Source organism: Mobula birostris, chromosome 32 (assembly GCF_030028105.1).
Source record: "Mobula birostris isolate sMobBir1 chromosome 32, sMobBir1.hap1, whole genome shotgun sequence".
Classification (NCBI taxonomy): domain Eukaryota; kingdom Metazoa; phylum Chordata; class Chondrichthyes; order Myliobatiformes; family Myliobatidae; genus Mobula; species Mobula birostris.
Genome location: NC_092401.1, coordinates 501686 through 526677, shown reverse-complemented (window position 1 = coordinate 526677; position 24992 = coordinate 501686). Strand labels below are relative to the sequence as shown.

General features: G+C 42.1%; 1 protein-coding gene across 1 annotated transcript in view; it reads right to left on the bottom strand.

The window, feature by feature from the left end:
- Positions 1–24992, bottom strand: part of LOC140191057 (venom factor-like) — a 174128-nt gene that overhangs the window by 96877 nt on the left and 52259 nt on the right. The window contains exons 10-17 of the mRNA XM_072248132.1: positions 22797–22912; positions 22535–22684; positions 17182–17394; positions 15692–15895; positions 14639–14794; positions 8142–8271; positions 4257–4328; positions 717–914 (exon numbers count right to left, since the gene is read on the bottom strand). Coding sequence (XP_072104233.1) covers positions 717–914; positions 4257–4328; positions 8142–8271; positions 14639–14794; positions 15692–15895; positions 17182–17394; positions 22535–22684; positions 22797–22912 — 1239 coding nt within the window. The remainder of the gene's footprint in view (positions 1–716; positions 915–4256; positions 4329–8141; positions 8272–14638; positions 14795–15691; positions 15896–17181; positions 17395–22534; positions 22685–22796; positions 22913–24992) is intronic.

Here is a 24992-nt window from a genome sequence, read left to right as displayed (position 1 = left end):
AAAGTGTAAAAACTTCTTATTCTGACTCCTCCCATCTTCATTCCAGTCCACATGAAGGGTCTCAACCCAAAACGCCAACTGTTTACTCTTTCCAATTGATGCTGCCTGACCTACTGATTTCCTTCAGCATTTTGTGTGCGCTGCTGAAAAACCTTTCAATTGCTTTGTAATATTAATCATTTATATTCGACACAGTTTTGTGGGCTGAAGGGCCTGTATTGTGCTGTAGGTTTTCTATGTTCTAAATCTACTTTCTGATTTGCTTGTGATTACTATGTCCTAAAGATTTATCCATTATTGTATTAATAGCCACTAGGGCAGCATGGTAACGTAGCAGTTAGCGTGATGTTATCACATTTGGGAGCTTCAGAGTTTGCAGTTCAATTCTGATATCATTGGAAAGATGTTTGTACATCCTTCCTGTGAACATGTAGGTTTCCTCTGCACGCTCCGGTTACCTCCCACATCCCAAAGACATACCGGTTAGAAGGATAATTGGTCATTGTAAAACTGTCTTGCGATTAGGCTAGTGTTCCATAAGTGGGTTAAATAAATATAGCTGCTGACACAAAACCTTTTCAAGAGAAGCCATTTCACTTTTTTTTCCTGCATTCATGAAGTTTGTAAAATATTAAATGATTTTCTTTTAAAATATTAGAAAGCAGTTCACATTGTGCTTTGAGGTTCCCCTCCAGAGAAAAACAAACAATGCTCACTTCGGGCTAAAGACATTGGTGTTCTTTGAAACAACTCCTTGTATTGGCGAATGTGCTCGCAACAATCTGTAAAGGCATCTGCACATGCTTTCCCAAGTTGTATATGTCTTGCTCTTTTACTGCAGCTGAAACGCATGGCATTCTCCTTCATTCCGACATCACAACACCTGCGCAGGACTTCATCTGTGTATCTCCATGCTGAAACATAAAGCAAAATTTAATAAAGTGTAAAAAAAGGTAGAGACTGCGAGATAACATAAGGGATCTAAATGGACTGTCATATGAGGAACTATGAGGCCGTTATATGGAGAAATATCACACGTGAAGTGCCAGCTGTGTTACTCATCACACATGGAGTGCCAGTAGCATAATACTGTTTATTTTTTTACTTGTGTCATAAATGCATCTTATTGCTTATTAATTTATTTGTGGTAATATTACTTTGTACTGTGTGTGTGAGTTCTGTAAGGAGGCTACCTCTGGTAGATTTTTGGGGCATAGTTGTAGGATAAAATAGCAGTTCTAGAGTTATAAAAGAAGAAGCACCCCTTCGCCGCATCAAGTCCATTTAAAATGTCTGCTCCCACCGACCTGCACCAAGAACATAGACCTCCATACCCTTACAATCCGTGTACTTATCCATTCTTCTCTTAAACTTTGTGCTAGTAGCTTGATTCACAAGCTCAGCACCCTCTAAGTGAAGTTTCCCTTCATGTTCCCCTTAAACTTTTCACATCTCACCCTTAACCGATCACCTCTGATTGTAGTCAACCTCAGGTAGAAAAAGCCTGCTTGCATTTACCTTATCTATAGCTTTCATAATTTTGTATACCTCTATCAAACCTCCTCTCAATCTCCTATATTCTCAGGAATAAAGCCCTAACTGCAGTGCTACTGCAGTTGTACAAGGCTTTGGTGAGACCACACCTGGAGTATTGTGTGCAGTTTTGGTCCCATAATCTGAGGAAAGACATTCTTGCCATAGAGGGAGTACAAAGAAGGTTCACCAAATTGATTCCTGGGATGGCAGGACATTCATATGATGAAAGACTGGATCAACTAGGCTTATACTCTCTGGAATTTAGAAGATTGAGGGGAGATCTTATTGAAACATATAAAATCCTAAAGGGATTGGACAGGCTAGGTGCAGGAAGATTGGTCCCGATGTTGGGGAAGTCCAGAACGAGGGGTCGCATTTTGGGGATAAAGGGGAAGCCTTTTAGGACTGAGATTAGGAAAAACTTCTTCACACAGAGAGTGGTGAATCTGTGGAATTCTCTGCCACAGGAAACAGTTGAGGCCAGTTCATTGGCTATATTTAAGAGGGAGTTAGATATGGCCCTTATGGCTAAAAGGATCAGGGGGTATGGAGAGAAGGCAGGTACAGGGTTCTGAGTTGGATGATCAGCCATGATCATACTGAATGGCCGTGCAGGCTCGAAGGGCCGAATGGCCTACTCCTACACCTATTTTCTATGTTTCTGTGTTTCTATGTAGCCTATTCAGGTCTTCCAGACCTGGCAACATCCTTGTAAGTTTTTTCCATACTCGTTTAACACAGGTCAGGAAATGCAACAAATTATCCAAATGAAGTGCAGCCATCCCACCATTTGACCTAGAAAGAATTGTCAAATGGGCAAAGCAACAACAACCCCCTAGATCGGTCTTCGCCAAGGGGCTGAACTTCGCTCCAGTCTCCAGTGCTATACCTTATCGGGACAACATTGGCAGAGTAGAGCAAGCAAATCGAACACTGCCACCGGATACTACGGTGGAGGTAAGTATAGAGGACTGCGTGGTTCTAAGATGAGCCATTTTGGCAAAAGGAGAGATATTGGCCTCCATTCACTACAGCAAACCGAGCCATCATGATTATATCAGCAGACAAAGGAAATGTGACAGTCCTGATTTCCTCCAAAGAATGCCACAGAAAAGTCCAACAGATTCTGGATGATCCTACCTACAGCGTTCTACAGTGGGATCCCACGGATTCGATTGTCAGGACGACCTTCGCTTTACTGAAGAAATCCGGACTGCCAGTAGACATGTGTAAGACACATCTGCCTCAGGCGCCGGTACCACCAGACCTTATGGGCTCCCTAAGATACACAAGGAGGGTTCCCCTCTGAGGCCTATCGTCAGTGGGATAGATTACCCATCTTAATACCTCGCTAAGCATTTAATGACCATGTTATCACCCTTTGTTGGGGACTGTGAGCAACACATCACGATTTCACCAACTTCATTAAAACAGTAACCAACATCCAGCTGAACCTGAAGAACATATGGTTAGTTTCAACATGGAGTGTCTGTTTACAAGAGTTCCCATTAAGGACAGCTTAGTCCTCCTGCAGTCAAGGTTCGATAAGAGTACCATTGACCTTTCCGAGCACACCTTTACGTCAACGTACTTCCTCCAGAAGGGGAACTACAATGAACAAACAGACAGAGTGACCATGAGATTGCCGGCTATTGCTAATTTCTACATGGAGGACAACAAGGAGAGGGCTCTGAGTTCACTGCCCCTACATGCCAAATACTTCTTCAGATACGTCGATGACAGATTCGTAGTGTGGATTTATGAACTCCAGCCTCTTCAACAGTTCCTTGATCATCTGAACAGTATACAGCCAAACATTCAATTTATTATGGAAATGAAGAAAAGTTGTTCCTCCTGTTCTTGGCCATTCTAATACGATGGAAACTGGATGGTAGCATCAGACATTGTGTCTACCAAAAACCCATTAACATGGACTTGTACCTCAACAAAAAAGATAGAAAACAAAATTTTTCTATTTACAATGAACAGATCTGGAATGATCTACCTCACAAGGGGGCATAGCTTTAAGGTGCTGGCTGGAAAGTATAGGGAAAGTGTCAGAGGCAGGGCTCTCACACAGAGAGCAGTCGGTGTGTGGAATGTACTGCCGGGGTGGCGGTAAAAGCAGATACATTATGGACATTTAAGAGCCTGTTAGATGGGCACATGGATGAAAGAAAAATAGGGGCAATGTGGGAGAGAAGGGTTGGATTGATTTTGGAATAGATTAAAATATTGACATAATATCGTGGACCAAAGGGCCTGTACTGTGTTGTATTCTTCTATGTTCTAATGGACACCTGAATTCAAAGTTAAGTACATTTCTCTCTATTAAAATCATTTTTGAACCTCACTTCTATATTTTCACAAGTTGATTGGATTACCAAAGGGAAACTAAAAGCTTTGAAGAGACGTATCGATAGGCACAATGAATCACAGAGGATGGAGGGATATGGACACAGTGTAGAGAGGAGGGATTAATGTTTGGGTGTTTTTGATTTGCTTTTTATTGATCCGCACAACATTGTGGGCCGAATGGCCTATTACTGTGGGCTGTGCGCTAGGGAAATTCTAGGCAGATTCTAGAGTAGGTTACATGGTTGGCACAACATTGTGGGCTGAAGGGCCTGTAATGAGCTATAGATTTCCATGTTCCATGTACTGTGCTGTACTGTTCTATGTTCTATCTCTGAATTACTTATTAAATTAAAAATACATACATTTCTCTGCCTTGACTGCCAGCAAATTTGCTGCACGACGCTTGCGTGTGTTTGGCTGTTGACACTTCAGCTCTGCAACAAATGTTTGAAACATTTTGAATTATTTGAATGTTAATTACAGCAATGTTGATTCATAAGTATCAAGTAGAACTAAATTTTACAGACACTAATGTACTCATTTTCCAAATGGTCTACGATTAAAACTTTCAGTTTAAGATAGCACTGGTGAAGCTCAGCAACTACTTGCAAACAAAACAAAGAGAATTCCCGACTACTTTATTAATGACACTAGTTTCTGGTAAAGTGCAATCAATAGCCTGTAACTCCCGTCTTGGAGTTGAGATTTTGTATGGTCTGCACAACCTGGCATTTTTGTGGTGAGGACTGAAGTTTTGAAGGTGCAGGACTGATGCGGCATGGCATTTCTGGACCAGATGTAAGTGGCTTGGTCTGGGCCTGAGATTGGAGAATAAGCTGATTTTCTGGCCATTGCTGGAGCGTACTGGAGGTGATTTGATGCAGCAGAACTGACAAGCGGCAGAGTTCAGGCCCGAGGGCGAGCAAAGACCAGAGGTTTGATCGTTTTAAGTGCTGGACCGATTCGAGGCAGAGGAGGGCCCAGGTCCAAGATGTATTGAAGTACTAGGGCCCAGTCCCAAGAGCAAGGAACAACCTGAGGTCTGGACGATTTAAGCACTAGGCCAGATTGAAAAGGTCAGGGTGTTGGGGTCAGTTCACCTCACTGTTCTATGAGGTTTACTCATCTCTGCACTGAACTGAGGCTGAATCAACTGCAATCTCTGTGGACTCACTTTCATAAACTATAGTTCTAAGTGCTATTTCCTTATTTATATTGTTTTTAAATTTGTTTTTTTTCTCTCTAAACGTTGGATATTTGATGGTGTTGTTTTATTTTAACAGGTCTTATTGGGTTTCTTTATTTTGTGGTTCCCTGTAAGGAGACCATAAGACCATAAGACATAGGAGAAAAATTAGGCCATTCAGCCCATCGTGTCTGCTCTGCCATTCCATCATGGCTGATCCTAGATCCCACTCAACCCCATACACCTGCTTCTAGCCATATCCTTTGATGCCCTGACCAATCAGGAAACGATCAACTTCTGCCTTAAATATACCCATAGAGTTGGCTTCCACTGCAGTCTGTGACAAAGCATTCCACAGATTCACTACTCTCTGGTTAAAAAATGTCCTCCTTACCTTAGTTCTAAAGGGTACTCCCTCAATTCTGAGGCTGAGCCCTCTAGTTCTGGATAGCCTAACCATAGAAAACATCCCCTCCACATCCACCTTACTTAGTCCTTTCAGCATTCATTAGGTTTCAATATGATCCGCTAGCATTCTTCTAAATTCTAGTGAGTACAGGCCCAAAGCTACAAAACATTCCTCATATGTTAATCTCTTCATTCCCAGAATCATCCTCATGAACTTCCTCTGGACTCTCTCCAATGGCAACACAAACTTTCTGAGATGCCCCAAACTGTTGACAATATTCCATGTGCAGCCTGACCAGTGTCTCATAAAGCCTCAGCATTACCTCCTTGATTTTATATTCTATTCCCCTTGAAATAAATGCCAACATTGCATTTGCATTTTTTACCACACACTCAACCTGTAAATTAATCTTCTGGGAGTCTTGCTCAAGGTCTTCCAAGTCCCTCTACATCTCTGATGTTTGAACCTTCTCCCCATTTAGATAATAGTCTGCACTGTTGTTCCTTTTACCAAAATGCATTATCATACTTTTTTGCCCATTCTTTCAATTCGTCTAAGTACTGTTGCAATTGCATTGCTTCCTCAGCAAGACCTTCGTATCTTCCGTAAACTTTGCCACAAAGCTATCAATTCCATTATCCAAATCATTAACAAAGAATGTAGAAAGCAGTGGTCCCAATACTGACGCCTGAGGAAAACAGCTAGTCACCGGCAGCCAATGAGAAAAGGCCCCTTTTATTCCCACTCGCTGCCTCCTGCCTGTCAGCCATTCCGCTATCCATGACAGTATCTTCCCTGCAATGCCATAGGATTTTATGTTGTTAAGCAGCCTCATGTGTGGCACCTCACCAACCTTCTTCTGAAAATCCAGGTACATGACATCATGACGAACCTTGATGAATCCCAATTTGTATGCAGTATACATACATTGACAATTTACACACTTCGAACTTAGATTAAATATTAGATTTCAATGATAAAACTAACAAACAAGAAATAGACAGCTACAGCTGTTGCTGATACATTAACTTCAGTAACCAAACAGAATCCTGAGAACGTGAAGCAAACTTAAAGTCTACAATCCGAAGATTGAAATAGTTGGAAACAGGATCAATAATTTACAAATGATGAAATAGCAAGAGGTAGACGTTATTTTCATAGTACTTTACACCTTCTAAAGCATTTACTTCTGAAGCAGGTCTCCACAGACAGTAATTGTGTCATGGTCCAGTCCGTGAAGTCCAGATTCCAGTTCATGGTCCGGTCCATCACTCCTTATTCCAGGTTTTCTGGTTTTCCCTTTTTTTCTGTTGGGTGCTCTAATTGAGGCAGCTGATTCACATTTTGGGCTGGCTACATAAATAGCTCCTTGGTTCAGCTTCAGTTACTGGATTGTTCCTATTCAAACCCCTTCTCTGCCCCTTCCTTCTGAAGCCTTGTCTCGCCTGAAACTCTCACCTGCAACCTTCGCCTACACTGCTCTCAAGTTCAACTGCTGGAGCAAGATAAGGAACTGTCTATTGTTGTTTTGAACTGTCTCTGTGTCCATGCCTTTGCTAGGTAGGTCTGGCTGTTGCTACCTAGTGTTGCGAACTATCTCTGTGTCCATGCCTTTGCTAGGTGAGTCTGGCCATTTGCTACTACCTTGTGTTGAAAACTGTCTCTTTGTACCCTTGCCTCTGCTGGGTAGGTCTGGCTGTTTGCCGCTACCTTGAGTGGAGAAGTGTCTCTCAGTGTTCTGTGTACAAGTCCTGGCCTTACGTCCTGCTCCCTAGGAGGGATCCTGACTCTGTGGAGCCCTGGCCCCAAGTCCTGTTCCCAAGGAGGGCTCCCGTCCCTCCCTCGGCCAAGGCTCTCCGCTCCCGTCCCTCCCTCAGCCAAGTCAAGGCTTTGTGTTCTCCTCCTGTGCTAGAGTTCCCTCGTCTTGCCCAGGAGTCCCTTGTTCTGTCCTATAGCTTCACCTAGTCCTGTCTCCTAAGACCACATCATGCCTTCGCCTAATTCCAGAGTCTGAGCCTGAGTCAAGACCCAGGTTCTGGGTCCTTGTCCAGTCTCTGGCTCAGAGTCCGAACCCAAGCCTTGTCATGTCCTCGCCCGGAGGGACCCAAGCCATGTCCAGTCCTGTAGCCACGTCATGTCCTCGCCTAGTTCCAGGGTCCGAGCCCGAGTCAAGACCCAGGTTCTGGGTCCTTGTCCAGTCTCTGGCTTGGAGTCCAAGCCCAGGCTCCTAGTTCCTAGTTCCCAGTTCCTTGTCCTGGTCCCACTTGCCAAGCCAATGCCCTAGCCCAAGTCTGTGTTCTTGTCCCAGCTCTCTGATCAAGACCTGTTCCTAGTACCTCAGTGTCTGTCTTGCATTTGGGTCTGCTCCCAGCACCTCCATGTGACAAATTGATAATGCCTAGTATTTAAGTTATTTTATAATTGATGTTCTCCTGGAAAACAGAAGAATCCCAAGTTTTCTTTCCCAAAATGATTCAATAAGGTCTTTTACATGCAGCTGAGGTGAGAGTCAGTGTTTAATATCCAATTCAAAATTTGATACCTCTCATATCACTGCACTGGAGTGTAAAACAGATCTGAAGCAGGGCTTAAAAGCAGAACCTTGAGAGACATCATGGATAATAGTTACAGGATATCAGAGTAAACCATTACCTGTCCTTGTTTTAGTCTTGACGTTAGTGCTCGTTACAAAGGCTAATCCTGCATCAAAGAAAACTCCAAGGAAATTTCTACCACTTCCAGCAGTGCAACCCATATCATTCTTCTCTACCACACTCCAGATCTGTGTAAAACAAGCACACACAAAGCACAATAAGCAAGTGTGATGCTGAAGTATATTAAATTCAATTAGCAGATAGAGTACTGTAGAAATACCACAGGCAAATGTATAATCATCTGTTGCTTCATATTCCGAACAAGAGAAAATCCGCAGATGCTAGTAATCCAAGCAACACACACAAAATAGTGAAGGAAGTCAGCAGATCAGCGAGTATCTATGGAAAAGAGTAGACAGTTGATATTTTAGGTTGAGACCCTTCACTCTTGAGTAATGGTGAAGCGTCTTGGCCCAAACCATTGACTGTTCACTCTTTCCCATAGATGCTGCCTGGCCTGCTGAGTTCTTCCAGCATTTTGTGTGTGTTGCTTCATATTAGCCATTTCTTTGTTTATTTTTATTTGTGTTGAGATATAGTGTGGAACAGGCCTTTCAAGCCAAACCACCCAACCTTGCCCCAATTTAGTCCTAGCCTAATTACCAGAGAATTTATAATGACCAATTAACCTACTAACTGGCATGTCTTTGGACTGTGGGAGGAAACCAGAGCACCCAGAGGAAACCCAGTTGGTCACAGGGAGAACATACAAACTCCTTACAGGCAGTGGAAAAATTCTTTGGGGGGGGGGGGAATTTGCTGGCACCCTATTAGAGCCTCTTATCTCAAATATATCTATCAAATCACCTCTTATTCTCCTTCTCCCCAAAGGGAAAATTCTTAGCTTACTCAACCCTTCCTCATAAGACACACTCACTAACCCAGACAGCATCCTGGTAAGTCACCTCTGCACCCTTTCACATCCTTCCTATAATGAGGCAACCAGGACTATCACACCAGAGTGGAACTCTATATAACCAGAGTTTTATGGAGCTGAAACATTATCTTGTGGCTTAGAACTTAATCCCCTGACTAATGAAGGCCAACACCATACACCCCATACCTGGATCTCAAGATCTCTATATTCCTCCACACTGCTAAGAATCCTGCCATTGCCCTGTACTTTCCCTTCAAGTTTACCTTCCAAAGGGTATCACTTAACACTTTTACCCCATCTGCCACTTCTTAGCCCCCATCTGCAGCCTATCAGTGTTTTGTGTAACTTTTGATAGCTTTCTACACTATCCATAACACTACCAACCTTCATGTCAACTGCAAACATACTGATTCCTTGTCCATTCATAATGCAGGGGTCCCGAACAGGTCCTTATGGACCATTACTGGCCAGTAACCTACAGGCAGAATGAACTCCACAACCACCTTCCGCCTTCTGTTTCCAAGCCAATTTTGTGTCTGCAGAGCAAAATTTCCATGCCACCTGACATTTTCCACAATTAGGTCTCTTAAACCATCACTGGTGTAGAGTTGTTACTGTTCAGCAAATACTCTGCTGTTTGGGTCTGTGGAGCAATGTAGCTGACCTTGCATTTTCCACAGTAATCTGCCATGTTCTCACACCCTCAAAAACCTGTTGTTAATGTCTCTTTACATCCTTCTCCCAGTCATTACAGCCAAATTGAGAATGATCCATTTATTCCACTCTTTGTTTTGGACCCCATTATAAATTTTCATCCTTTGTCGGTGGATTACTTTAATTCCACATGCTATATGCTTGTTAGCCAGTCTCCTTAGACTTCAAAAACCTCAAAAAGAAAATCTATATATGTATATTCTCTGCTCTCACCTTGCTTATCCTATGAGTCACATCCTTAGCAAATTACAGCAGATTAATTAAATATTGTCCTTTTATAAATCTATGAATAAACCCTGCTCAATGCTTTTATACTTTGTAAATCTTATTGCAGCCTTCATTATAGATTCCAGTATTTTATCTAACAATAAGGTGCATGAGTATCCATTTTCACAGACCCTCTTTTTAAAAATATTGAGTTCAGATTTGCAATTCATCAATCCATCAGAATAATTCCAGAATTTTGGAACCTAGAAGGTGTCAGCTAAAGTATGCATTATCCCTCACTGTTGCAGTCAGAGATTCCCACCCACTTCAAATTGATGTCAATCACACCCATGCAGAAGAGCAGGTGAACTCCTTTAACAACTATACCCAATTTACTGTCCGGTGCTATACCCAACTTACTGTGATAAAGTCCTTTCTGTGGTTGGTCCTGCCTGGAATTAAGTCCTGCCTGATCAAAGACCTGAACCTGCTACAGTTTGCCTACTGCCATCAGGAAGGAGGTACAGAAACCCGAAAGCACACACTCAGCAATTCAGGAACAGCTTTCCATCCGATTCCTAAACAGACATTGAACTCATGAACACTACCTCACTGCTTATTTTAAATTAACTATTTAATATACATATATATACTTACAGCAATTCAGTTGCTTTTCTATATTTATTACGATTGTATTGTACTGCTGCAGCAAAGTCAACAAATTTCATGACCTGTGCCAGTGATATTAAACCTGATTCTGATTCTGACAACAGGTCTACAGCAGACACAATCTCATTGGCTCCCCACTCAGCTTTCGATCACCTGAACAACAGCAATACCCATGTCAGGCTACTGCTTATTAATTACAGATTAATATTCAACACCATTATCCCTATAGTATGGATCCACAAGCTTCAAAAGCTGGACCTTTGTACCTCCCTCTGCAATTGGATTCCAAGTTCTTCATCGGGAGACCACAGTTAGGTGACAATATCTCCTCATCATTGAGGGTCAACACAGGTGAAACTCAGGAATACATGCTTAGCCCACTGACCTACACTCTATATTCTTTATCGTGTGGCTAGGGAAAGCTCAAATAGAATACAGAACACAGAACATAGAACAGCACAGGAACAGGCCCTCCAGCTCACAATGTTGTGCTGAGCCAGCTAAAAATTAAATTAACACCCCCAAGCACTAATCTCTCCTCCCTACCCTATGTCCATATCTCCCCATCTTCATCATATTCATGTGCCTATCTAAACATCTCTCAAAAGCTTCTAATGTATTTTCTTCTGCCGCTGTACCACGCAGCACATTCCAAGCATCCACTACTCTGAGTGAAAAACTGATTTCTCACATCCCCTTTGATCTTCAATTATTGCCCTCTGGATTTAGATACTTCTACCTTCCGGAAAAAGATACTCCCTGTCTGCTCTATCTATGCCTCTCATAATCTTATAAATCTCTATCAGAGTTTCCCTAAGCCGCCAAAGAAAACAATCCATTTGTCCAGCCTGTCATGCCCGCAAAACCAGGCAGCATCCTGGTGAACCTCTTCTACACGCTCTCCAAAGCCTCATAGTGGGGCAACCAGAACTGTATACAATACTCCAGATATGGCCTAACCAGAGTTTTATAAAGTTACAATATAAACTCTTGACTTTTGAACTCAATGCCTTGACTCATAAAATCGAGCATTCCATAAGCCTTCCTCCTAACCACTCTATCGACCTGTGTACCATTTTCAAACTTAAATCTTAGGATCACTCTGTCCAGCAACACTATTAAGGATCTTGTCCTTATAACTGCACTGACTCCATGCATTACCCCTACTCAGCTGCAAATCCACACATTTATCTGGGTTAAACTCCATCTCTTACTTCTCTGCCCATACTTGTAACTGATTTATATCCCGCTGTATTCTTTGCCAGTCCTCTGCACAACCCACAACTCCACCAATCTTGCTATCATTCACAACCTTCCTAATCCTCCCATCTACATTATCATCCAGGTCATTTATGTACATCACAAACAGCAGAGGTCCCAGCACAGATCCCTTCAGAACACCACTAATCACAAACCTCCAGGTTTAATAAGTCCCTTCGACCACTATCCTTTCTTCTATGAGCACTCAGTTCTGAATCCAAACAGCTAACTTGTCATGGACCCCAAGCATCCTAATCTACTGGATTAGTCTCCCATGAGGGATTTTTTCAAGTGCCTTATTAAAATCCATGTAGACAACATCCACTGCCCTACCCTCATCAATCTCTCTCATTACCTTTCAAAAAACTCATACAAAAATTCAAAGTTGAAAGTAAATATATTATCAGAGTACATATATTTCACTATATAGAATCCCGAGAATCTTTTTAGGCAGTCCTACTGAGCAAATCTATAGAAGAGTAACTGTAAACAGGATCAATGGGTAACAAACTGTGTAAATACAGATATAAATAAAGAGCAATAAATATAAATATCGAGCATAAACTAACAAGATAAAAGAGTCCTTAAAGTGAAATCATAGGTTGTGGGAACACCAGAAGTAGAATGAGTGTAGTTATTCCCTCTTGTTCGAGCCTGATGCTTGAGGGGTAGTAACTGTTCTGGAACCTGGTGATGCGAGTCCTGAGGTACTTGTACCTTCTACCTGATGGCAGCAGTGAAAAAAGAGCATAGCCTGGGTGGTAAGATGTGCTCAATGGTTGGGAGGGTCTTACTGGGACCCTTTGGATTTCAGGAGATGGAAACCAGACATCCAGGAGCCAGAAATCATTGGAGGATCAGAGATGTAGAGGGTCAGTAACTTTAAATTCCTGGGTGTCACTATCTCAGAGGACCTGTTCTAGGCACATCATATACTGGGCCAAATCCACTACCTTTTGTAGGACTTTCTGCTCAAGGGCATTGGTGTTCACACCCCAGGCCATAATGTAGCCAGTCAGCACACTTTCTACTGCACAGCTACAGAAATTTGTCAAGGTTTTCCATGACTTGCCAAATCTCCGCAGACTATTATTTAAGTGGGGAGAGAATTCAAAGTTCTGAGATGCAATGGGACTTAGGAGTCCTCGTGCAGGATACCCTTAAGGTTAACCTCCAGGTTGAGTCGGTGGTGAAGAAGGCAAATGCAATGTTGGCATTCATTTCTAAAGGAATAGAGTATAGGAGCAGGGATGTGATATTGAGGCTCTTTTAGGTGCTGCTGAGACCTTACTTGGAGTACTGTGGGCAGTTTTGGTCTCCTTATTTAAGAAAGGATGTGCTGATGTTGGAGAGGGAACAGAGAAGATTCACTAGAAAGATTCCGGGAATGAGAGGGTTAACATATGAGGAACGTTTGTCCGCTCTTGGACTGTATTCCTTGGAGTTTAGAAGAATGAGGGGGGACCTCACAGAAACATTTCAAATGTTGAAAGGCATGGACAGAGTGGATGTGGCAAAGTTGTTTCCCATGATGGGGGAGTCTAGTATGAGAGGGCATGACTTAAGGATTGAAGGGTGTCCATTCAGAACAGAGATGCGAAGAAATTTTTTTAGTCAGAGGGTGGTGTATCTATGGAATTTGTTGCCATGGGCAGCAGTGGAGGCCAAGTCATTGGGTGTATTTAAGGCAGAGATTGATAGGTATCTGAGTAGCCAGGGCATTAAAGGTTATGGTGAGAAGGCAGGGGAGTGGGACTAAATTGGAGAATGGATCAGCTCATGATAAAATGGTGGAGCAGACTCGATGGGCCAAATAGCCGACTTCTGTTCCTTTATCTTATGGTCTTATAGTTCATCCACGGCTTTTGGTTTGGCAATGTAAAGCAAGATTTTCATTGGCAGGCACTCATCTGTGCAGGTTTTGATGAAGTCAGTAACAACTGTGGCATACTTATCCAGATTCTAAGATGAATTCATGAATACAGTCTAGTCCACCAATTCAAAGCAGTCCTGTAAGTGCTCCTGTGCTTCCCTTGTCCATACCTTCTTGGTCCTCACTACTGGCACTGCAGTCTTCAGTCTCTGCCTATACTCTGGGAGTGTAAGTTCAGCCAGGTGATCAGACTTACTGAAGTGAAGGCTTGGAATAGCATGGTAAGCAGTCTTGATGGTGGTGGTCCACTGTATTGTTTCCTCTGGTACTGCAAGTGATTTGTTGATGATAATTATTTCGTGACTTTTTCAAGATGACCTGGTTAAAATCCCCCAGAATGACCGTGAACGTGTCAGGGTGTGCTGTTTCGTGCATGTTGATCACGTTACTCTGATCATCCACAGCCTGTTTGTCATTGGCCTGAGATGGAATGTACACCACTACCAAAGTGATTGCTGCAATCTCCCGAGGCATGTAAAATAGCTGATATTGCAGGTCTGGTGAGCAGAATTGGGAAAGCATTGATACATTTGTGCACCAAGAGAAGTTGATCATAAGGCATATTCCTCCATCTCAGCTTTTAAGAGACTCAACAGTCCTTTCCTGACGGTGTACAGTGAACCCATCAGTCTGAATTGCTACGGCCTGTACAGAAAGGGTTAACTAAGGTTCCATGAATTAATTTCCCTCTGGTTCAGCAATCTTGTCCTTCAGCCCTCAGTTGTGTTTTCCAGTGACTGTACATTTGCTATCTATATACGGTGTAGAGGTAATTTTACACCTCACTGTTTTAGTCTACGTATAAACAGTCTGAAAGAGGTTGAAGTTTTCTTACCTTGTTCTGCGCTATTTTATTCTTATTCAGTGAAAATACTGCTTTATCCACAGCAACAAGTCCAAATCTTGCCCCAGGATCCCCTGTCACTTTCAGGTCCAACTTATCTCCAGGTCCATATGCTTCCTCCTTTTCATGGGCAACAGAAACTTTCAGCTGGGGAAAAAAAAGTAACAAAACCACATTGTCACGAATAGCAGATTACTTTTAAAACGGGAGTTGCTACTGGCTGCTATCAAATTTGGCCCTGCTTACTATACATCCCCAGAAATTGTGACTGGGGAAATGGGACTACACTCAATGAATGCTGACTTCAAAATAATTTCCAAACTTGCAGCAACATGATTTGCAACAGGCATTCTTTTCCAGATTCCTGTCATCATTAATTGTCAGGTCAATGGGATCCCTAGTGTCCAGCACCCAAACAAAATATCAGTTTTGGCATACAGCCTATGACATTAATGAATTCTCATCAACAGCAAATTTGTAAGCAAAATATGGAATTGTTAATATATGTTTTACGTATTTTATATTGAGTTACAACTTGATTGAGAATGATTGAGAAGTTTGTATGTCATAAACATTAAGAAAACTTCTTTTGTTTCAGAACATCTTACATTTGGAATTATTCACATTAACAATTCGCTTACACCTCATGCTACAAAATAGAACATTCAGAGCATTGTAGTGATTTTAGTGCAAGACTAGTTGCAATTAGTATCAATTCCCATCAGTCCCAGTGACTTCCCTTAATTCTACTGAACTGAACATTTCAGATCTGCCCCCTGACTCAAATGAGTGGCAATATGGAGATTGTCAACATTACTGGTATCTGACAATGCCATCAACAATTGATGACTATCATTTCTTGGAATTCTGCTTCACCCCAATTGCACAGGGATTGGGTTTGATTTTGACTTCTCTTAAGATTTATAACATGAGCCATGATTCTTATTTTCAAATAATGTTTGTCAGCCCTGGATATGGTGAGCCTTGAGTTCCTAAATTTTAACAATCTATCACTCTCCCTGTTGCCAAAAATTGGATACTTACTGTTCCCATGCATGTGTCCTTTACATCAATCCACACAGAATCGGCAACAAATTCCACCTCTCGTCCATTTACAATATAGTAATAAGCTATCAGTCGGAATGATGGAATTAAGTTCGAGCTGATTGGAATTTGAATGGAAATTATTGATTGTTCCTTCATTATCTTCGCTCTTCTGAACTTGACTATCCTCCCTTTGCTCATCAGCTGGTGACAAAATCAAAGCAACACAAACTGAGAAATGTAGAATTTTGTACGAATAGCAATTCTGAAGAAATGTACAAGATTTGTTTCAGATGGGGGCAGTACTGATTAAAAGCAGTGTCTGATATTTAATCTCATTGATTCAAATTGAATAAAACACCAAATACTTGTTTTGTAACAGCCTCAGATAAGCCATGTTTGATACATCAAGGGATATAAAAACAAAATGGAACAACTAGTTAATTGGCCCACATCTGGAGTATTGCATGCAGTCTGGTTGCTCCACGATAGGAAGGATGTTGAGGCTTTAGAGAAGGTGCAGATGAGGTTTACCAGTATGATCCCTGGATTAGAGGGCATGTGCTATAATGAGAACTTGGACAAACCTGGGTTGTTTTCTCTGGAGCATTGTCGGCTGAAGAGAGATCTGATTGAGGTTTATAAGATTATGACAGGCATAGATAGAGTAGACAGGGAGTCACTGATTGGCTGTGTGGTTCAGCAACGAGATTCCCGACCTCACAAATGAATTTCCGAAATGATGTTAAATCAGCTGATTGAATAGTATGTAGAGGCACAATCAACAGTTCACCGATGATGTCTCCTTGCACGGTAACAAAACGCTTGCAAATAAATTGCCAAGAACAACTCAACCGAACCATCAACCACCCGAGCTACACATCTTCTGAATTATTTCCACCACCTGTTCTGACAGAACCGATCTTCTTTAGTAGTAATAAACATACAAGTGTGTTAGTGTTTTTGTCATTTTTAAATATGTTAAAGCCATAGAAGACTTAGAAAAAGCAGGAGTGAGCCAGTTGGTCTCTTGTGCCTGCTCTGTCATTGAATAAAATCATACTTCTGTCCCACTTTCCTGCACTGACTTGATATCCATACATTCTGTTAATATACAAAATAATGTATCATTTTCTGTCTTGAATCTACTCAATAGTCATAAAGTATCAAACACAAAATGTGGGAAAATCTCAGCAAGTCTGGCAGCCTCTATGGGGTGGAATAAACAGTTGATGCTTCGGGCTGAGACCCTTCATTTTTGCATAATATAAACTACATGCCATAATAAATAAACATCGATTGTTGTCCAATAATGTCTTAGGATTTTTACTGCATTTAAAAAGCTATATACAGTACTGCTACCCTAACCATATATATGTGGCTAAGACTTACACTGTACCATAAATACATGTTTTTTTTTCACTGAGTGTTGTTGAATACAAAGTAAATGTCAATATAATATGGCAGGACATGCATCCATGTAAACATACCAAGTAGGTGAAGTATTTTATTTGCTCCTTGACTTGTTGATTGTCTGTTTTGGTGTTCAGAGTAACCACTAAATCATCACCTAGCTTTAGATTTGTTTGTGAAATGCCAATGTGCAGGTAGTTTGCTGAACCATCTTTGGTCAAATAGGGCTCTGCAATCATCCATGCAGATGCCTGTCGATTACGCGGAGTATTAGAAATTTCTGTTGAAACCTGCAACCAGAAAGACACAAGGGAAAATTAAATTCCAAATGCTAAGCACATGTTGATCCTCTGCCAATTTAACATAAGTGCAGAATTATCATCAATCATCCTCATATCTGGTGTAAGGTAATTCACAAAACACTTAAAATTTATTGACTTGGATGGTACCCTGAGGATCTTCTACAATGATCTCCTGTGGATGGAATGGTTGATTCTCAAAAACAACAACCATCTTTCTTTCTACAAGCAATGACTCCAGTTCCTGAGATGTAATCTCTTTAATTCCCATTGACCAGTTTTACCAGGGCATTTTAATACCATGCTCAGTCAAATGCTTCCTTGATCCTCTCACCTCAGGAATGCAAGGGGCATGGAACACCTGTAAGTAGGAAGGGACTGGACAAAGAGACTGGATAGAGTCAAAGTATGAGGGGATAACTTCAGTGGGGTAAGAGCAATAATGGGCCTACCAGGACAGTCTAGCATGTGGATCTTGGGTAAGAGACAAAGTAGGAAGTGAGGGGTTGAGCCACTACCCTGTCCTGATGCAGATATTCAAGCTGAATAATCGGTGGTTCTTTTCCTCCCGCAAGTGCTGTTAGACCCATTGAGTTCTTCCAGCAGATATTTGTTGCTCAATAATTCAGGTATTGGTTGACATTTGACGAAGGATGTGAAGAAGTCCTGAAACAGGTGGTCATAGCAACATACCAGCTAGTTATCAGTGAACAGGGTACTAGTGAGTAAATTGCACACACACAATATACTGAAGGAGCTCAGCAGGTCAGGCAGCATTTAGGACTGGAACAGAAGATGGGAGACACCAGAATAAAAATTGAGGGTGGGGGATATTCAAGACTTTTAAGAAGTTTATGTATTTCAATGATACTTCTCATTCTAATGAATATAATCTTTCTGCCTATTCAATCTTTCCTCAAAACCCAAATCTGATAATCCTTGAACTAATCTCTTGAATCTCATCAGGGCAAAACTAACCAGATGCACTTGCCCAGTTTTTTATAAAATAAAATATTTCTGCGTGGTTAGAAAATGATGTTATTGTAACCAAAGTGGAAAATTTAACAAAGTGTGTAACCTGTCCTGGAATGCAAACATTCAGCACTATTCCTGGATGTTACTCAGTCCCATAGCATTTGCTGCATACAGCACTCTCAACTGTGACAGATCTGTTACAGAGAGCATCATTGTGAATTCTTCACTCATCTCTTTAGAAATTGTACATATTAGGCCCTGCTGTCACTGATGGGGAGGATATTTTGGAAAGTATTAGCTGATTATTGTCATTTATCAGTTACAGCTCTCTGTAGTTTTAATCCATTGAATTTGCTCAACAGAGAAAGAGCTCCCTTAGTCCTCAACTTTCTCCCTTCCAGTCTTTACATTCATCCTTCATTATGTTTGTCATTTCTGCTTACCGTAATGGGATGCGATCCCACCCCTTTCTGCTTTCTGCAAGGACTACTCTCTCCATGACTCCTTGGTCAGCTCATTCATCCACACCGAACCTTCCCCACTCCCTGGCACACTTACTGTGTAAGCATAGGAGGTGCAACACTTCTTTCTACAACTCTTCCCTCACCATCATCCAGGGACCTAAAAAGGTCTTCCAGGTGAGGCAAATATTCACATGAATTTCTTCCAACCTTGTCTAGTGCATTTGGCGCTCTTGGTATGGTCTCTTCTATAAGTAGACTAGGTGACCAATTTGCAGATCAACTGTGCTCTGCCTGCAATTTCTATCCTGGACTCTCCTGGTTGCATGCCATTTCAACTCTCCTTCACATTCACACATTGATGTTTCCATTCTTGAGTTTCTCACTGTCCAGGTAAGGTCCAAAGAGATGTAGAAGAATAACTCTTCACATTCTGCCGGCATAGACTAGAATCCAATATTATGAACATTATAGTTTCCTGTCTAACTTCCTCTCTCTCCCTCTCATTTTCTGTCTCTCTCTTTGTCTCTCAGAATCAGAATTAGGTTTAATGTTGTGAAATTTGTTGTTATGCTGCACAGTACCATGCAATACATAATATACGTATATATTTAAATTAAATAAATTGTGCTAAAAGTGGAAAAAAATTGACATTCACTGTCCATTCAGCAATCTGATGGCAGAGGGGAAGAAGCTGCTCCTCAATCTTCGAGCGCGTGTCTTCTCTATTATTTACATTTTGTCCCTATATTCTCTCACTCTCTTTCTGACCCACTCCTTCCTTTTCCAAGCTCACCTCCAGCCGACCCATCACCCAGCTTTGTCAAATTCCATGGCTGGATCAATTCACTCATCACTCACACGACTTTCCCACAAGGTCTCCTACTGCTTTTCTATCTGTTTTAATTGCCCATCATTTCTTTCTTATCTGGTTTCTGTTATTGTTTTCTGACTAAACAGAAATCAGCACTTATAACATCTTGTGTTTTCACCCATTTCCTTTCAGTTACCAGTGCTACTTTCAGCTTCACTTCTACCTGTCTAGCTCCATTTGCTTTTCTGTTCTCAACTCTTTTCACCTGTTAACCACTCCATTTCCTACCTCTACCCCTTCACCTCTCCCATCTGCCCATCTATCATTTCCTAGCCCCTGCATCACCCCACTCCTTCTCTTCCTCTGAATTCTCAGATCTGCTGTAGAGCAGCAGTCCCCAACCACTGGTGTGGACCGGTACCGGGCCGTGAGGAAACAATATGAGTCAGCTGCACCCTTGCTCATTCCCTGTCACGCACTGTTGAACTTGAACATAGGGTTGCCAAATGTCCCGTATTAGCCAGGACATCCCGTATACTGGGCTAAACTGGTTTGTCCCATATGGGCCCGCCCTTGTCCCGTATTTCCTCTGCTACGGTAGAGCATTCCTATGAAACCATTTGTGCCGAATTGGCATAAAGTGCGGAAGCAATTACCATTAATTTATATGGAAAAAAATTTTGAGCATTCCCGGACCCAGAAAATAACCTAATAGATCATACCAAATAACACATAAAACCAAAAATAAATAACACTAACATGTAGTAAAAGCAGGAATGATATGATAAATACACAGCCTACATAAAGTAGAAAATATGTACAGTATAGTCAGGAAGATGAAGGCAAAACCAATTTGTGGGGAAAAAAATCAGCACATACATGCATGCGCACATCACATGTGCACGTCACGCATGCGCACACAGGTGCCCGTGCAAGGCTTCATGGTCATGGTAGTCTTTCCAGGGGTAAAGTGTCTTGGGATTTGACTCAAGCAACACACATGTTGCTACACATAAAAGTTGCTGGTGAACGCAGCAAGTCAGGCAGTATCTCTAGGAAGAAGTATAGTCGACGTTTCAGGCCGAGACCCTTCGTCAGGACTGATTTGACTGCTACTTTTGTCCCTTATTTGGGAGTGAGAAAGTTGGCAACCCTAACTGTAAAAGACATGTTGAGGTGAGTTTAACCCTACCTGAACACCCTCTCTCCCCTCCACCCACCACCCCCCCCAGTCGGCCGGTCCACAAGAATATTGTCAATATTAAACCGGTCCGTGGTGCAAAAAAGGTTGGGGACCCCAGCGGTAGAGTCCTAACCAAAACATCGGGCATTCCTTTCTGTCTACAGATGCTGTCTAACTCACCAAATTCTCCATAAAGTTTTTTTTTAACTGTTCATGAATTGTTGTTCTGCATTGCACATTAAACCAGTGTTAGTTCCTTGGCTTGATATTGAGGGGTATGCCAAGCCAAGAGTTGCAGATTGTGGTGGTATACATTTCTGCCACAGAAAATGGGGCAAATTACCTTATGAATGCCCAATTTTGATTCAATTTGCAAATTTAAACAGTCTAAATGGTTCTTTACTAGGATCTAGTAAAGAATCTCTTCTCAGGCTTTAGCCGTGTACAGTACAGGTATCAATTTTAACCGACATTTTGATTACAAACTCTGCCATCTTCATCAGTGATGATGCCTGGGCATGCCTAGTCTGGTGCTATTTATACCCTCAACATCCATCCTTCCTAACTGGTTAGTCCTCATCCAATTAGATGTACACTGTCCCACCTGGTTTACAATCAAATTCCATTTCTTACTTTGAGTAAGACTTTCATCTTTGTTAAAATTCTTATGCTCTAGTTTTATTACAATGGCTTCCTTCACCTGGCAGTCCCAAAAACACAGTAGATTTGTGCCACCAAAATCAATCCCATGACCATCGCGATTGCAATATTCTGTTACCACCGATTTCTCTGGGTAACCCAAAAGTATACACGTCCTGTGCTCCTTGATGCAGGTATTGTCCAGACGGGATGCATGGAGGTATCAGGAGGGACAGGCTATGGAGGTATAAATATCACCGGACTAGACATGTGCAGGCATCATCCCTGATGAAGGTGGCACAGTTTGTCATTGAATCGTCAGTTAAAATAAATACCTATGTCTGGCTGGGGACCTGAGAAGAGTTTATTTGGTTCTTTACTAGTTCTATATACGAAAACAATTCAGATAGCCAAAAACTCATGAAGTTCTATTATTGTATTAAGTAACCATGTTGAAGTACATAAAGTTTAAAATAATTATAAATATAAGTTGATTCATTGGTTTCACAGGCATTTGCTCTGTCTAAAGAGAAAATGATAATGGTTTGTTAGCTGCACACTGGGTTTTAAGCTAGAATTGTGTGGGATGAGAAACAGAGGGCCAGAACAGTTAGTGGAGAAGTTTTGAAGGCAGGTGTTGGTGAGACCTCAAACAAAGTCAGGAATCAAAAGACTGTTCATGGCGCAACTAGGTCCTGCTTCTGTGCTGTACTTCTCTATTACTCTAATAAGGTGAAGTTCGACAAAATAAAAAGTGCAACTGATACATGTATGTGATGCATAGCCAGAGACCAGAGGTTCAACATAGTTAGTTAGTAGAAGATCCTGCAGAGTACCGATGTTACGATGTGGAATGTACTGCCCACAGTGGAGCTGGAGTCCAATTCAACAGTAACTTCCAGAAGGGAATTGAATAAATATTTGAAGGAAAATAATTAAAAAGGCACATCGAAAAAGGAATAGGACAAGATGAAAAGAATCAGCACTAGTACAGTAGGAAAGAGTCCTCTACTTCATTATTTCATTCCATGAATGTATATTGAATGCCTTACTACTTACATTTATAAGTAAATTCTTTTGTCCTCCAAATGTATTAATTGTGAGCTTGGCAGTTCCGTCATTGCGTGTTTCTGATTTGACAGCATCTTCATTCTCGACCTTCACGGGAATTCCACTGGCTGGGGAACCATCAGGATGTACGACAAAGACCTTATGTAAATAAAGAACATGTAAATAAATATTCTTGTTGGATTTAGTAAGCATGTGCCACAAAGTTATGAAAAGGAAAGAACAAAGACGAAGAAAATGGGAACAACTGTACCATCAAGTCAAAGGGCATCCCAGGCTTGTAGTATCTGGAAGTTTTGGTGAACAAGATTGTATATGGGCTGACAACTATTTTTATGCCAGTTTTTTCTGCTACTACGAGGTCAGTTCCTGCAATAATTTCAAACAAAATAAAGAAAAATACATTAGACATTTTGCACAATGGTATAGGTGGAAAATTTATGCTCCTGGCCAGCTAAGATGCAATAATGGCATTGCTATTTTAAGCAACACACATCAAAGTTGCTGGTGAATGCAGCAGACCAGGCAGCATCTCTAGTAAGAGGTACAGTTGACGTTTCAGGCCGAGGCCTTTCATCAGGACTAACTGAAGGAAGAGTTAGTAAGAGATTTGAAAGTGAGAGGGGGAGGGGGAGATCAAAAATAATAGGAGAAGACAGGAGGGGGAGGGATGGAGCCAAGAGCTGGACAGGTGATTGGCAAAGGGGATATGAGAGGATCATGGGACAGGAGGCCCTGGGAGAAAGACAAGGTGGGGGAGAAACCCAGAGGATAGACAAGGGGTATAGTCAGAGGGACAGAGGGAGAAAAAGGAGAGTGAGAGAAAGAAAGTGTGTATAAAAATAAATAACAGATGTGATATGAGGGGGAGGTGGAGTATTAGCGGAAGTTAGAGAAGTCAATGTTCATGTTATCAGGTTGGAGGCTACCCAGACGGAATATAAGGTGTTGTTCCTCCAACCTGAGTGTGGCTTCATCTTTACAGTAGAGGAGGCCGTGGATAGACATGTCAGAATGGGAATGGGATGTGGAATTAAAATGTGTGGCCACTGGGAGATCCTGCTTTCTCTGGCGGACAGAGCGTAGGTGTTCAGCAAAGCGGTCTCCCAGTCTGCGTTGGTCTCGCCAATATATAGAAGGCCACATCTGGAGCACCGGACGCAGTATATCACCCCAGCCGACTCACAGGTGAAGTGTCGCCTCACCTGAAAGGATTGTCTTGGGCCCTGAATGGTGGTAAAGGAGGAAGTGTAAGGGCATGTGTAGCACTTGTTCCGCTTACAAGGATAAGTGCCAGGAGGGAGATCAGTGGGGAGGGATGGGGGGGGGGAACGAATGGACAAGGGAGTCGCGTAGGGAGCGATCCCTGTGGAAAGCGGGGGGGGGGAGGGAAAGATGTGCTTAGTGGTGGGATCCCGTTGGAGGTGGCAGAAGTTACAGAGAATAATATGTTGGACCCGGAGGCTGGTGGGGTGGTAGGTGAGGACCAGGGGAACCCTATTCCTAGTGGGGTGGCGGGAGGATGGAGTGAGAGCAGATGTACGTGAAATGGGGGAGATATGTTTGAGAGCAGAGTTGATGGTGGAGGAAGGGAAGCCCCTTTCTTGAAAAAAGGAGGATATCTCCCTCGCCCTGGAATGAAAAGCCTCATCCTGAGAGCAGATGCGGCGGAGACAGAGGAATTGCGAGAAGGGGATGGCATTTTTGCAAGAGACAGTGTGAGAAAAGGAATAATCCAGATAGCTGTGAGAGTCCGTAGGCTTATAGTAGACATCAGTGGATAAGCTGTCTCCAGAGATAGAGACAGAAAGATCTAGAAAGGGGAGGGAGGTATTGGAAATGGACCAGGTAAACTTGAGGGCAGGGTGAAAGTTGGAGGCAAAGTTAATAAAGTCAACGAGCTTAGCATGCGTGCAGGAAGCAGCGCCAATAGCAACGGCATTGCTATTTTAATATGGTTTGTGGAAGCTTTTACAAAATAATAATTTTATTTTTAATTTTTTGTTTAGAGATACAGTGCAGAACAGACCCTTTTGGCACAATGAGATGCACTGCCCCGTAGCCTGCCTATTTCAAATCAAATCAAATCAAATTGTTTAATTATCATTCGGATCATACATAGATACAGCTGAATGAGACAGTGTTCCTCTGGGGGTTCAGGTACATAACATACATTTAAAATAGTGAGAGAGAAAAAAAACACATGCATCATTAGGTAAGAAATCATATGTATAGTCCAAGTCCCTGAGTGACAATGCAAATTGATGGTCGGGCTTCTGGCAATCCAGCCATTCCTTCCAACGGTTGAACACTGGAGGGCGAGGCCAGGTCCCAACTGAGCACAGACTACACACTACACTGTCTCCAGTATCATCTCACCTGGACTGCAGAGCAGGCGAGCCCACTTGATGCTTTGTCCTCATTATAACCGAGGCTACACTGCTGCTTC